This window comes from Entelurus aequoreus, linkage group LG04, assembly GCF_033978785.1.
Source record: "Entelurus aequoreus isolate RoL-2023_Sb linkage group LG04, RoL_Eaeq_v1.1, whole genome shotgun sequence".
Lineage (NCBI taxonomy): Eukaryota > Metazoa > Chordata > Actinopteri > Syngnathiformes > Syngnathidae > Entelurus > Entelurus aequoreus.
In genome coordinates this window covers 85,803,779-85,819,065 of record NC_084734.1, presented here as the reverse complement: position 1 = coordinate 85,819,065, position 15,287 = coordinate 85,803,779, and the positions used below count along the sequence as shown (strand labels likewise).

At 36.3% G+C, this 15,287-nt stretch overlaps 1 protein-coding gene across 4 annotated transcripts; it reads left to right on the top strand.

The window, feature by feature from the left end:
- Positions 1-1,972: 1,972 nt before the first annotated feature.
- On the top strand, positions 1,973-13,665 carry nme5 (NME/NM23 family member 5). Of its 4 annotated transcripts, none has more exons than XM_062043805.1 (6): positions 1,973-2,215; positions 6,574-6,770; positions 12,845-12,945; positions 13,011-13,123; positions 13,207-13,314; positions 13,473-13,665. In XM_062043805.1, exons 1-5 carry the CDS (start codon positions 2,066-2,068, stop codon positions 13,288-13,290), a joined length of 645 nt encoding a protein of 214 aa, XP_061899789.1. In that variant the 5' UTR covers positions 1,973-2,065; the 3' UTR covers positions 13,291-13,314; positions 13,473-13,665. The 4 variants fall into 4 exon arrangements, with proteins under 4 accessions (XP_061899789.1, XP_061899788.1, XP_061899787.1 ...); XM_062043804.1 differs by having other exon boundaries at positions 13,382-13,665; XM_062043803.1 differs by having other exon boundaries at positions 13,376-13,665.
- The last annotated feature ends 1,622 nt before the right edge of the window (positions 13,666-15,287 follow it).

The following is a 15,287-nucleotide window of genomic DNA, read 5'->3' as shown; positions in this document are numbered from 1 at the left end:
CCTGATGGCCGAGGGGAAAAAACTGTTCAGGTGGCGGGAGGTGTGGGTCTGGATGGAGCGTAGTCTCCTGCCTGAGGGGACAGGGGAGAATAGTTTGTGTCCAGGGTGAGAAGAGTCAGCTGTGATCCGACCCACACGCCTCCTGGTCCTGGAGGAGAACAAGTCCTGGAGGGATGGGAGCTTGCAGCCAATCACCTTCTCAGCAGCACATCGATCAAGAAAGACACACACACTTGCTGCATTAATAAAAATAACTTTTTTTTTTTTTACATAACTATGGAAGCCTGGTTCCGCCACTGAAGAAAAATACCCCCATGTTAAGTCATATTATTAAATACAAAATCGAAATTATGAGATAAAAGTAAATTTTATTGAGAATAATTTATGACTTTCTATGTAATTATTTGGATTTTTTAATCTCATAATTTGTCTCATTTTGTCATGATGACTTTAGATCTAATTATGACTTTTTATCTCATTATTTCGATTTTTCATCTCATAATTTTGACTTTTTTTCTCTCATAATTTTGACTTTTTTTTGTCCCATAATTTCGACATTTTGTCACAATGATGACTTTTTATCTAACGAGTATGACTTTTTATCTCATTTCGATTTTTCATTATGACTTTTTATCTCAATATTTTGAATGTGTTCCATAATTTTGACATTTTGGCTTGACAACTTTTTATCTAACAATTATGACTTTTTATATACTTATTTCACATGTCGACTATTTATCTAAAAATGTACTTTTTATCTCATGAGTATGACTTTTTATCTCATAATTCTGACTTTTTATCTCAAAATTTCGATTTTGTTCCATAATTTCGACAGTTTGTCACAATTATGACTTCATCTCATAATTTTGACCTTTATTTTATGCTTTCTACTTTTTTGTCCCATAATTTCGACATTTTATGTCATAATGATGACTTTATCTAACAATTGACTTTTTATCTCATTTTGATTTTTCATCTCATAATTTTCCCTTTTTCTCTCAATATTTTGACTTTCTTTGTAATCATTTTTGACTTTTCATCTCATAATTTCGACGTTTGTGTCCCATAATTTTATCATACATTGTCATGACGATTTTTTATCTATCTTGACTTTTTATCTCCTTATTTCGATTTTTTTAATCTTATAATTTAAATGTTTTTAATCTTTGACATTTTGTCTTATAAATTGGACTTTGTTTGCACAATAATGTCGACTTTTTATCTCATAATTTCCATTTGTTACTCTTTAATAATGACATTTTATATCATAAGTGCTGGCGACTTGTCCCGGGTGTAGACCGCCTTCCGTCCGAATGCAGCTGGGATAGGCTCCAGCACCCCCGCCACCCTGAGAGGGACAAGCGGTAGAAAATAAATGGATGGAAGTTTGACTTTCTTTTCACCCAATGTTGACTTTTCATCACATAATTTTGACTTTTTATCTCAATATTTGAATTTTTGTTCCAGTATTTTGACATTTTATGTCACAATGACGACTTTTTATCTAACAATTAGGAATATGTATCTCCTTATTTACATTTTTAAATCTCTAATAATTTAATCTCATAAATTTGACTTTTTCACATAATGTCGACTATTCATCTCATAATTTTGATTTTTCATGTCAATGTTTTTTACTGTGTAATGTAATGTCGAAATTTTTGTACCCTAATTTTGACATTTTATGTCATAATGACTTTTTATCTAACAATTATGGCTTTTTATCTCATAATTTAATTTTTTAAAATATTTGACATTTTATCTCATAAATTGGACTTTCTTTTCACATAATGTCGACTTTTTATCTAAAATTATGACTCTGATTATGACATTTTATGTCACAATTTTGACTTTCTTTTCACATAATTATGACTTACCATGGGATATTTTTTTCATGACTTGGCTCCATACAAAAATATAATCACTTTCAACTCAGCTCAGTCTGTAGCTTGTGACGTCATCACGTCCACGCAGGTTACTACTTCCGTATGACGTCATAAAGTGGCCGTCTTGTTCAGCAGCATGTGCCGCCATCGGTGAAACAACTGAATAGAATTGGACAAGAATGGAAGAGCCGCAGGTGGACGAAATAGACACGAATGAGTTTACTCGTATTTATGTGGAAAGAACTTTGGCCATCATTAAACCAGACGCTGTCCACAAAAGTGAGGAGATTGAGGACATCATCCTGACGTCGGGCTTCACGATCCTGCAGGTTGGTGGAAAGTAATCCTGTAATATCCTTTAATGGCCACTCTTTCAAATGAGTATTATTGCAAGATTACTCTTTTTATTTTTCATATATTGCGTAATATTTTTTCATTATCTACGTTTTTATATTTCCTAAATATAGTTATTTAGCAGGAACATGCACAACGAGAGAGAGAGAGTGTGTGTGTGTGTGTGTCAAGTAAAAACATCGCAAAAAATATTCATAAAGCTATTTCTAATTAATAAAATTACTTACTAATTTATTGGAAATTTCTCCAATCTATTCATTATAAATTACAGAAATGTACTTCATACTGGGAAAACTGGGTCAATTATGTTATCAATTATGCCCATAAGCCTGATTTTATTTTCTCGAATTAGTTATCGTAAACTAAAATAAAAAAAGATTACTCCCTATATGTCTATAGTTTTTTTTCTATTTATTTACTATCTGTTTTTATTATTTTATTGTTTATTATTATTATTTAAATGTTTTTATTTGTTAATATTACTTTGGTTTGTTCTGTTTTTGTTTTTTTTACTCTTTTTGGGGGAGGGGAGGGATGGCATTGTTGGGATATAAACAAAAATATATATTTTGACATTTAGGGCAGACTATAGATGTATGATGTATGCAAATATGTAATGATAGGAATGTCTGCTGCTGGATGTCAATCAAAATTAATTAAAAAAACATTTTTTTTATGATATATTTTTATTATAAAAATCACAGCAGGCCAGCAGGGTATTTTCCACTTATATAGTAACTAGAGATGTCCGATAATATCGGTCTGCCGATATTATCGGTCGATAAATGCGTTAAAATGTAATTTCGGAAATTATCGGTATCGGTTTTTTTTTATTATCAGTATCGTTTTTTTTATTTTTTATTAAATCCACATAAAAAACACAAGATACACTTACAATTAGTGCACCAACCCAAAAAACCTCCCTCCCCCATTTACACTCATTCACACAAAAGGGTTGTTTCTTTCTGTTATTAATATTCTGGTTCCTACATTATATATCAATATATATCAATACAGTCTGCAAGGGATACAGTCCGTAAGCACACATGATTGTGCGTGCTGCTGGTCCACTAATAGTACTAACCTTTAACACTTAATTTGACAAATGTTCATTAATTACTAGTTTCTATGTAACTGTTTTTATATTGTTTTACTTTCTTTTTTATTCAAGAAAATGTTTTTAATTTATTTATCTTATTTTATTTGATTCATTTTTTTTTTTTAAAGTACCTTATCTTCACCATACCTGGTTGTCCAAATTAGGCATAATAATGTGTTAATTCCACGACTGTATATATCGGTTGATATCGGTATCGGTAATTAAAGAGTTGGACAATATCGGCATATCGGATATCGGCAAAAAGCCATTATCGGACATCCCTAATAGTAACCGATACAAACTGCAGTAAATTGAATACAAACGTGTATTGTACAATCATTTTTTAACTATTTTCTGACATAGTTTAAGAATAGGCAGCATCACACTATTAATACACAAAAATATATATTTATACCTCACCGGACTATCATATACAGTTCTACTCAAGACCCACCTTTCATCTTGATTGAGCACTTCAAAATAGACAGCCCAGTGGTTATGACACTCAAAAAAAAACAAGGAATGCGATATCAAGTTCCGGTTGAGTCATGTCATTTTTTTATTTTTTATTTTATTTTATTTTTTTTACCTTTTTCACTGTGATTTGCGATTAAAATCAAAATGTCTTAATTTTCCAAAATTTTCCCAATAATATACCACTTAATGACAGGTTTGCCCTCTCTCCCTCCATTAAACATAAACGTCGGTAAACTGCTGGGCAAGACTTTTGTTACTTTTATTACCGTGTCAGAGGAGACTTGCTGTATACAAACATCCTGGCAGTCGTGGAGGAGTACGTGACTTATGAGCGCCATCGGGCAGTTTGGGGAAGAATTCTCACAATTACTCAAATAAATGCCCCTTCAGATTTCAAAACACATTTTGAGAGGATTAATGGTTTATTTTTAAAGGAGCCATACGTAATAATTTCATGTCAAGTCATCATTAAATGTCAAAAGGCATTAATAAATCATGTTCTTTTCCAATACCTCTATAATTGCCGGGATATGCTCATTTCAAAATTACATTTACAGCCCCAAAATCTTATCGTTTCCATTTCGATGCCCTGCCCGCCACCGTTTGACCAATTAGAAAGTCCGTGAGTGTGTCACATCCAGGTTGCCGGTTATGCACCGCCCTTTTCGTCAAGCTGCTACCACTGGTAAAGTTACTAAACATGTCAGACCTTAGAAGATCTAAAAGGCGTCGTTACGATTCTCAACTTATTCATGACAAAGTCAGGAACGAAATGACGATTTGCATCGGGGATGCCTTTGAAAGATGGAGACGATTTTTTTCATCTGATGCCAAACTTGCTAATTTCCTCCTTGATAGGTAAGCTAGGCATTTCTTATTACTAGTAATAAATGGAAATGGACATTTGGTATGTAAACTATATTGTCCAATACAGTCTATGATCTTGTCTCACAAAGCTAGCATGTTCCTGCAACAAATGCTTCGCTCCGAGTGTAACGCTTAGCATGCTAGCTCGGTCAATGACACACGGACATACAGGCTAACGAGGGAAATATATGCCTGTTAGCTTGTATGTCCGTGTGTATTCCAACTGACGGGGCAAAATATATTTTCGACAAATAAAATTGTGGATGGGTAGTGCCTGTATAACCATTGCTAGCATTGGTTGTAGTTTGTTTTAGTCTTTGTTTTCTGATAGTACTGACAATAACCATATGATTGCCATTTGTTGTGGTGTTGCACACAGGCATGACATACTTCTTCCTGAAAATAGCCTCATTTCTGTGTAAAATGTGTTGTTTAGAGATTTGTCATTGACAATTAATCCATCAATCAATCAAAGTTTACTTATATAGCCCTAAATCACGAGTGTCTCAAAGGGCTGCACAAGCCACAACGTCATCCTCAGATCAGATCCCACATCAGGGCAAGAAAAAACTCAACCCAATGGGATGACAATGAGAAACCTTGGAGGGGACCGCAGATGTGGGGACCCCCCCTGGGCGACCGGTGCAATGGACGTCGAGTGGATCTAGCATAATATTGTGAGAGTCCAGTCCATAGTGGATCTAACATAATAGTGTGAGAGTCCAGTCCATAGTGGAGCTAACATAATAGTGAGAGTCCAGTCCATAGTGGATTTAACATAATAGTGAGAGTCCAGTCCATAGTGGATTTAACATAATAGTGTGAGAGTCTAGTCCATAGTGGATCTAACATAATAGTGTGAGAGTCCAGTCCATAGTGGAGCTAACATAATAGTGAGAGTCCAGTCCATAGTGGATTTAACATAATAGTGAGAGTCCAGTCCATAGTGGATTTAACATAATATTGAGAGAGTCCAGTCCGTAGTGGATCTAACATAATATTGAGAGTCCAGTCTATAGTGGATATAACATAATAATGTGAAAGTCCAGTCCATAGTGGATCTAACATAATATTGTGAGAGTCCAGTCCATAGTGGATCTAACATAATAGTGTGAGAGTCCAGTCCATAGTGGATCTAACATAATATTGAGAGAGTCCAGTCCATAGTGGATCTAACATAATAGTGTGCGAGTCCAGTCCATAGTGGATCTAACATAATAGTGTGAGAGTCCAGTCCATAGTGGATCTAGCATAATATTGTGAGAGTCCAGTCCATAGTGGATCTAACATAATAGTGAGAGTCCAGTCCATAGTGGATCTAACATAATAGTGAGAGTCCAGTCCATAGTGGATCTAACATAATAGTGAGTCCAGTCCATAGTGGATTTAACATAATATTGAGAGAGTCCAGTCTATAGTGGATCTAACATAATAGTGAGAGTCCAGTCCATAGTGGATCTAACATAATAGTGAGAGTCCAGTCCATAGTAAGGCCAGCAGGAAAACCTATTGTGTATTCAGCTAGTCAGGTCCCAGCACCTCAACCCCTAGTAAGAGGCAGTGGAAGTAGCCCAGTCGATCGCTCTGGATTGGGCTGTGCATCTGGCAAACCTCAGTTAGGGAGAGGGGGAAGGGGACTACAGAATTTGGCAATACGATTTCTGGCCACATTATTATACGTGGCACCTTTTTAAATGAATTTTTTTTTCAAATTTGACTCCAGCAGAAAGGCTTACTTTCTCCCATAGGGCAAGCGGGCAGGTGCTGGAGCACCACAAGGGGTCTATCTGTGCATCCTGTTCATTAGATATGACATTTCAAACAAAATCTGCATTTTTTTGGTGTCCTGTGTCCTGAACTAAAGTGTGCTATCGTTCCTCCCTGCGACAGAAGAGGAAGCTTCAGCTGAGTCCAGAACAGTGCAGTGACTTCTACATAGACCACCACGGAAAACTCACCTTCGACAGACTGACTGCTTACATGAGCTCTGGTCCGATCATTGCCTTGACTCTAGCGCGGGACGACGCTATAACCCTTTGGAAGTCCATCATAGGACCTGTCAAGGCCCCAGAATGTCATCCAGAATGGTGAGTGTCCTTTTGAAGGGGGGTGGTGGTCTGATAGGGAAGGTTTGATTGATTGATGGAAACTTTTATTAGTAGATTGCACAGTACAGTACATATTCCATACAATTGACCACTACATGGTAACACCCGAATAAGTTTTTGAACTTGTTTACTTAGCTCAACTGATGTTCACAAACTAGCTTAGATTATTGTGTATAGGGCTGCAACAACTAATCGATTATATATTATAAAAATAGTTGGCGATTAATTTAGTCATTGATTCGTTGGATCTATGCTATGCCCATGCGCAGAGGCAATTTTTTTAATTTTTTTTATGAATTTTCTATTTTTTTTAATAAACCTTTATTTATAAACTGCAACATGTACAAACAGCTGAGAAACAATCATCAAAATAAGTATGGTGCCAGTATGCTGTTTTTTTTTCAATAAAATACTAGAAAGGATAGAAATTTAGTTTGTCTTTTGTATCCGATTATTAATCGAAGTAATAATCGACAGATTAATCGATTATCAAATTAATCGTTAGTTGCAGCCCTAGTTGCAATCAAACAGCTGGTGTGTAAAAAAAAAAAAAAAAGGACAATACTTACAGTTTAAGGCTGCAGCTAACGATTTTTTTCTATTGATTAATCTATAGATTATTTTTTTCGATTAATCGGTTAATCTATAGATTATTTTTTAGAGTAATCTATAGATTATTTTTCCTTTTACCGATTTTTTTTTTTTATTTAAAATGAGGATGAAAAAATAAATGTAGGCCCGTTTTTTCAAAAGGCATAACTTTTATTTACAAAAATAAAAAGTATGGCCACTCAGTCAACATTGACAACAACATGACAAAATATTCTGTAACAATGTAAACATTTAAAACTTTTAACATTTAACAAAATTAAAAGTATCTTATTTGCTTTTTAATGTGCAAATATAAAAGTCAACATCCAGTGCAAATCCTAATATTCTGCAATAGTATAAGCATTTCAAAAGTAAAAGTATTGCTTATTTTGCTTTAAAATGTGCAAAAATAAAGATAAACATCCAATACAAAAAAGTGCAAAACAAAATATTCTGTAACAACAGTGTAAACATTTCAACAAAAGTGAAAGTATTGCTTATTTGCTAAAATGTGCAAAAATAAAGATAAACATCCAATACAAAAAAGTGCCAATCTAAATATTCTGGAGCACTGTAAACATTAAGTATTGCTTTTAAAATGTGCAGAATAAACATCCAGTCCAACACAGTACACAATAACCAATTCTACTCATTCCAGTGAGTGACTAACAGTTGTAATGAAGAAAGGTTAGCATGTCTACATGCTCTGGTTCTTTTCTTGTTTACAATATTCCCAGCAGGCGCTCAGAAGGGGTCGATGTGGCTGGAACTGAGAGGTAATTAGCCTTCACCTCAAGCCAGGACTGTGAGTGAGCTGAGCTGCAGTTTAAGTTTTTAGAAGGTCAACAGGCTCATAGTGATGTTACTAGTAGTTGACTGGGAGGTGTTTCTTATCATTTGGGGAGAGTCCGCTGCCTGATGCTCACCTGCTAAACACCTATCTGCTCCACGCTGAAGCGCTGACTACATGCGCTCTGAATACGCACTGCTGATTGGCTGATAATGCTTTGTGTGTACCAATCAGATGGTTGTGTGGGTGGGACAATGCTGCGTGCTGAGACAGAAGCAAAAGGAGCAAAGCAGCTTGTTAAGACTTTAGCTTAGCAACTCGTTCGGTACACCCCCGTACCGAATCGAAAGCCCCGTACCGAAACGGTTCAATACAAAACACGCACCGTTACACCCCTAGCAGATACAAATGACACATTCATGTTTTTGTGTAATGATGACAACGTATGCTCACGCGGACGATTGACTAGTTGATGGTTTTCTTTTCAAATGTTCGTTCATAGCCGTTGTGCTGCTATGATAGGCCATTTCCGCTCGACACAGTGTGCATACAACAACATTATTAGGCCGTTTATTGAAATACTCCCACAATTTTGACGACTTTTGGCGTGCGTTTTTCCCCTCGCTCGCATCGTCTGCTTTGCGCTCCGCCATGACGGTAGTGTGACGTAAATATGCAACGCGTCGACGCACAAAAACGGCGTCGACGTATTTACGTAACAGATGACGTCGACTACGTCGACGCGTCGTTTCAGCCTTATTACAGTTTAAACACTTTGTAGGGCTCAACAAACGAAATGAATGGCAAAGACTTCACTACGTCTAAACACTACTGCCATGTAGTGTCTTGGAATGGCAATTGCATGCAAAGTCTACTCTATAATACAAATGAGACAGAGAAGTGTAGGAAAACAAGAAATCAACTGGACGACACAGCTGAGTATTAAAGGTCCATTTTAAAAAATTAGATTATTTTCAAAGAATTAACATTGGTACCATTGAGTACCAATACCGTATCAATTCAAATTTGAAGAGTACCCATCTCTACCACTAAGAGGAAGGGGATTTAACTGGTAAAAGCTAATACTTGGGGGGGGGGGGGACTTTTCCAAAATTCGATAACACAACTTAAAAAAACCAAAATGTTAATAATGATTTTAGGTACATTATGAGTTGAACGTTTGCACCAAGAAAAATTCCTAGTTTGTGAACCCGTTCTCAAACAATGGCAATAAAACTATTCTGATTCTGATTCTGATTCTGATTCTGATTCTGATTCTGAAATGAAATGTCTTTGACATGGCCAATCATGAACAAGTGTATTGCACAATGCTGTCATAGGAGCAAACTGCTCAGTCAGCAATATTACTGCCAATGAGTTGATGAAAAACAACCTTACGACAAGTGGTAACACACAACAGCTAAGTAGCGGTAACATTCCAAAGTACGTGCCGTGGTAGATTAAAAAAAACATGGAACCTGAAAACCAAAAATGGTAGTTAATCACATTTTCGCACAACACCGGCAAATAGAAACAAAACAAAACACCAGCGGAAAGTGATAATCGATTTTAAAAAAAGCAAATCTGAGTAAAAAAAAAAAATACTAAAAAAATGTGCATCCCGAGGACGTGCGGACTTCCGGAAATGCGCGTCCTTTCTGATTTTAATGCGTAAAAAGACAAAGTGTAGGGCTGCAACTAACGATTAATTTGATAATCGATTAATCGACAGATTAATCGATTAATAATCGGATAAAAGAGACAAACTACATTTCTATCCTTTCCAGTATTTTATTGGGAAAAAAACAGCATACTGGCACCATACTTATTTTGATTATTGTTTCTCAGCTGTTTGTAAATGTTGCAGTTCATAAATAAAGATTTATTTAAAAAAAATAAAAAAATTAAAAAAAGCCTCTGCGCATGCGCATAGCATAGATCCAACGAATTGATGACTAAATTAATCGGAAACTATTTTAATAATCTATTTTTATAATCGATTTTAATCGATTTAATCGATTAGTTGTTGCAGCCCTAACAAAGTGTGGATATTGGATACAGAATCGAATCATTAAGCAGAATCATCCATCCATCCATTTCCTACCGCTTATCCCCTTTGGCGTCGCGGGGGGTGCTGGAGCCTATCTCAGCTACAATCGGGCGGAAGGCGGGGTACACCCTGGACAAGTCGCCACCTCATCACAGGGTCAACACAGATAGACAGACAACATTCACACTCACATTCACACACTAGGGACCATTTAGTGTTGCCAATCAACCTATCCCCAGGTGCATGTCTTTGGAGGTGGGAGGAAGCCGTAAAAAGACACAAAAAGTGCGTTAACGCCAACATTGGATACGGAATCGAATCATTAAGCAGAATCAGAATTGTAAAAATCGTATCAATTCCCATCCCGACCCACCACCACAAATAGATTGCCGTTCTGGGGCGGAAAAGTGCTATTTCAACCTCAATTGCTTCAAACAGGTTATTGCACGTACCGTATTTTTCGGACTATAAGTCGCAGTTTTTTTCATAGTTTGGCCGGGGGTGCGACTTATGTGTGAAATTATTAACACATTACCGTAAAATATCAAATAATATTATTTAGCTCATTCACGTAAGAGACTAGACGTAATAGATTTCATGGGATTTAGCAGCAGCGGCGAAAGCTCTGTCACCTCTAACCTTCAGCTGATCGGCTGATCTTAGGGATCGGGTGGGGCAGTAAGGCTGAAAGAGGTCAGAGAGATATGTTGGCGCGAGGTTGTTTAGACATTTAAAAACAAATAAAAGGAGTTTAAAGTTGATTTGGTAACGCATACTCAGGAGCGACTTATGTGTGAAATTATTAACACATTAGCGTAAAACAGGAGTCACCAACCTTTTTGAAAGCAAGAGCTACTTCTTGGGTAGTGATTAATGCGAAGGGCTACCAGTTTGATAAACACTTAAATAAATTGCCAGAAATAGCCAATTTGCTCAATTTACCTTTAACTCTATGTTATTAGTAATAATTAATGATATTTACACTTAATTGAACGGTTTAAAAGAGGAGAAAACACAAAAAAAATTACAATTACATTTTGAAACATAGTTTATCTTCAATTTCGACTCTTTAAAGTTCAAAATTCAACCGAAAAAAAGAAGACAAAAACTAGCTAATTTGAATCTTTTTGAAAAAATTAAAAAAATAATTTATTTAGTCATTTTTCCTGATTAAGATTAATTTTAGAATTTTGATGACATGTTTTAAATAGGTTAAAATCCAATCTGCACTTTGTTAGAATACATAACAAATTGGACCAAGCTATATTTCTAACAAAGACAAATCATTATTTCTTGTAGAATTTCCAGAACAAAAATTTTGAAAGAAATTCAAAAGACTTTGAAATAAGATTTCAATTTGATTCTACAGATTTTCTAGATTTGCCAGAATAATTTGTTTGAATTTTAATCATAATAAGTTTGAAGAAATATTTCACAAATATTTTTTGTCGAAAAAACAGAAGCTAAAATGAAGAATTAAATTAAAATGTATTTATTATTCTTTACAATAAAAAAATAAATTTACTTGAACATTGATTTAAATTGTCAGGAAAGAAGAGGAAGGAATTTAAAAGGTAAAAAGGTATATGTGTTTAAAAATCCTAAAATCATTTTTAAGGTTGTATTTTTTCTCTAAAATTGTCTTTCTGAAAGTTATAAGAAGCAAAGTAAAAAAATTAATGAATTTATTTAAACAAGTGAAGAGCAAGTCTTTAAAATATTTTCTTGGATTTTCAAATTCTATTTGAGTTTTGTCTCTCTTAGAATTAAAAATGTCGAGCAAAGCGAGACCAGCTTGCTAGTAAATAAATACAATTTAAAAAATAGAGGCAGCTCACTGGTAAGTGCTGCTATTTGAGCTATTTTTAGAACAGGCCAGCGGGCTACTCATCTGGCCCTTACGGGCTACCTGGTGCCCGCGGGCACCGCGTTGGTGACCCCTGGCGTAAAATATCAAATAATATTATTTAGCTCATTCACGTAAGAGACTAAACGTATAAGATTTCATGGGATTTAGCGATTAGGAGTGACAGATTGTTTGGTAAACGTATAGCATGTTCTATATGTTATAGTTATTTGAATGACTTACCATAATATTTTACATTAACATACCAGGCACCTTCTCAGTTGGTTATTTATGCCTCATATAACGTACACTTATTCAGCCTGTTGTTCACTATTCTTTATTTATTTTAAATTGCCTTTCAAATGTCTGTTCTTGGTGTTGGCTTTTATCAAATACATTTCCCCCAAAAATGCGACTTATATACGTTTTTTTCCTTCTTTATTATGCATTTTCGGCCGGCGCGACTTATACTCCGGAGCGACTTATACTCCGAAAAATACGGTACTTTTTATGTTATAAATATGTTTTTTTATTCACCATATTTTTGAAAAAAAGCTTCAAAATATATATTCACTGTGGTCTTAAAAGCTTGCATCATACCAGGGCGTGTTCATATCTTGTAAAGATGATAAGAACGGGGAGGGGTTCATGTAAAAAAGGAAATATTGTGATATATTTCCCACTTTTGCAATGAAATTCCGTTCTGATCTGTACTGTAAAGTTCAAATTTGAAAGACAATAAAAAGGAAGTCTAAGTCTAACTTTTGTTTCCCCAGCCTTCGAGCAAAATACGGCACTTGTGAGCTGCAGAATGCCCTCCACGGCAGCGACTCCTTTCATGTGGCTGAGCGAGAGATCAAATTCATGTTCCCAAACAGTAAGATAAACGCATACAGCTGTCGGCATTTGGATGTCAAAATGTGTCTAAAATCCTCTTTGCAGCTCTGACCGTTCCCACCAGAGAAGAAACTGAAGAATACTTGAGTCGATACGTCAACCAAACATTGCTGCAAGGACTCACTGAGCTCTGCAAGCACAAGCCATTAAACCCCTGTGTAAAAAAAAACTATGTTCATCTGACAGTTATCATTTTGCTGTTACTTAAGTGTTTAATATACTCTCATTGTCCTCTCAATAGGTTTGGCTTGCTGATTGGCTCGTCAAAAATAATCCAAACAAGCCTCAAATAAGTGACGTTGCTATTGTGGAAGAAGAACAATAATGTCTAGGAAGAACCAAGAGGAAGGTGCGATTCCAGTAAACGTTCATTTATTAAAAGTATATTATTGGTATTGATTTCTGGCCAGTTCCAGGTCCTAAATGGCTGTCAGAGTGTCCCGACTTGTTGGATTCTCTTCCCAGCCATCTACTTTTTAGGTGAATTGCATGATTTTTGATCTACAGGGAGCAGGGAAGCGAAGAAGCAGCAGACCACTTGATGATGTAAACATAGGCACACATGGAAGTGATCACGTCGCCGCTATTAATACTTTGTCTGCGTTAACACTTATAAGAACAATATCACTAATACTTGGTTAAAGGCTTACTGGAATGAATTTTTTTTATTTAAACGGGAATAGCAGATCCATTCTATGTGTCATACTTGATCATTTCGCGATATTGCCATATTTTTGCTGAAAGGATTTAGTAGAGAAAATCAACGACAAAGTTCGCAACTTTTGCTCGCTGATAAAAAAAACTTGCCCCTACCGGAAGTAGCGTGACGTCACAAGCGGTAGTGCTGCTCACAATTCCCCGTTGTTTACAATGGAGCGAGAGATATTAGGAGCGAGAAAGTGACGATTACCCCATTAATTTGAGCGAGGATGAAAGATTCGTGGATGAGGAACGTTAGAGTGACAGACTAGAATGCAGTTCAAGAGATATATTTTTTCGCTCTGACCGTAACTTAGGTACAAGCTGGCTCATTGGAATCCACACTCTCTCCTTTTTCTATTGTGGATCACGGATTTGTATTTTAAACCACCTCGGATACTATATCCTCTCGAAAATGAGAGTCGAGAAGGCGAAATGGACATTAACAGTGACTTTTATCTCCACGACAATACATCGACGAAGCTCTTAGCATGAGCTAACGTGATAGCATCTGTCTCAAATGCAGATAGAAACAAAATAAATAAATCCCTGACTGGAAGGATAGACGGAAGATCAACAATACTACTATCAGGAGACACAGAACCAAACACTGGACATGTAAATACACGGTTAATGTGTATTCGACGCCTGTCGAAGCCTAGCAATGCTGTTGCTAACGACGCTAACTTAACAACGGGACCTCGTCAGAGCTATGATAAAAACATTAGCGCTCCACCTACGCCAGCCAGCCCTCCTCCGCTCATCAACACCCGTGCTCACCTGCGTTCCAGCGATCGACGATGCGGTCGGCGGCCCGGAGACTTAGGAAGTCAAGCTGAGTTCGCCGCTAGCGCGTCTTCTATCCAACAAAGTCCTCCTTGTTGTGTTGCTACAGCCAGCCGCATACACCGATCCCACCTACAACGTTCTTCTTTGCAACCTCCATTGTTCATTAAACAAATTGCAAAAGATTCACCAACACAGATGTCCAGAATACTGTGGAATTTTGTCAAAGAAAACAGAGCTGTTTGTATTGTGTCCAAAAGGGTCCAAACACTTCCGTGGACCTCGCGACGTCACGCGCATACGTCATCCTCCAAAGCCGTTTTGAACCGGAAGTTCCCCGGGAAATTTAAAATGTCACTTTATAAGTTAACCAGGCCGTATTGGCATGTGTTGCAATGTTAAGATTTCATCATTGATATATAAACTATCAGACTGCGTGGTCGGTAGTAGTGGCTTTCAGTAGGCCTTTAATATTCCAGTCACGAAATGTAAATTGAATATTGTTAGCGCTTTTTGAATGGTTATTTATTGGATTTTATGGGCGGAATAGTTGAGCTCCCATTGGCCCCGCTGTAAGCTGACTTTTATTTACGTCTAATATTTACAATGCATAAAAATCCATCCGTCATGTCTTTCGTAATGATTGTGAACGATAGGCAAACTAACAAAAAAAAGTGCAGTTCCCCTTTAGAGTACTGTACAAATATTCACAATTTGCTCAGTGTGTGACCGACTTAGTAGATCAATGGCCGAAAAGAAGAAATGAAAATTAAAAAGTGAGTCTGCAATTTTCTGAAAACTGCATTTAACCCGTCAGCTGATCAAAAGTTGAAGAAC

Bases quoted from the DNA above. Each gene is read 5' to 3' on its own strand.
- nme5 (XM_062043805.1), top strand. From the start codon at position 2,066: ATGGAAGAGCCGCAGGTGGACGAAATAGACACGAATGAGTTTACTCGT. The intron at 12,946-13,010 runs GTAAGATAAACG...TCCTCTTTGCAG, and splicing joins CAAATTCATGTTCCCAAACA to CTCTGACCGTTCCCACCAGA. The intron at 13,124-13,206 runs GTAAAAAAAAAC...TCCTCTCAATAG, and splicing joins ACAAGCCATTAAACCCCTGT to GTTTGGCTTGCTGATTGGCT.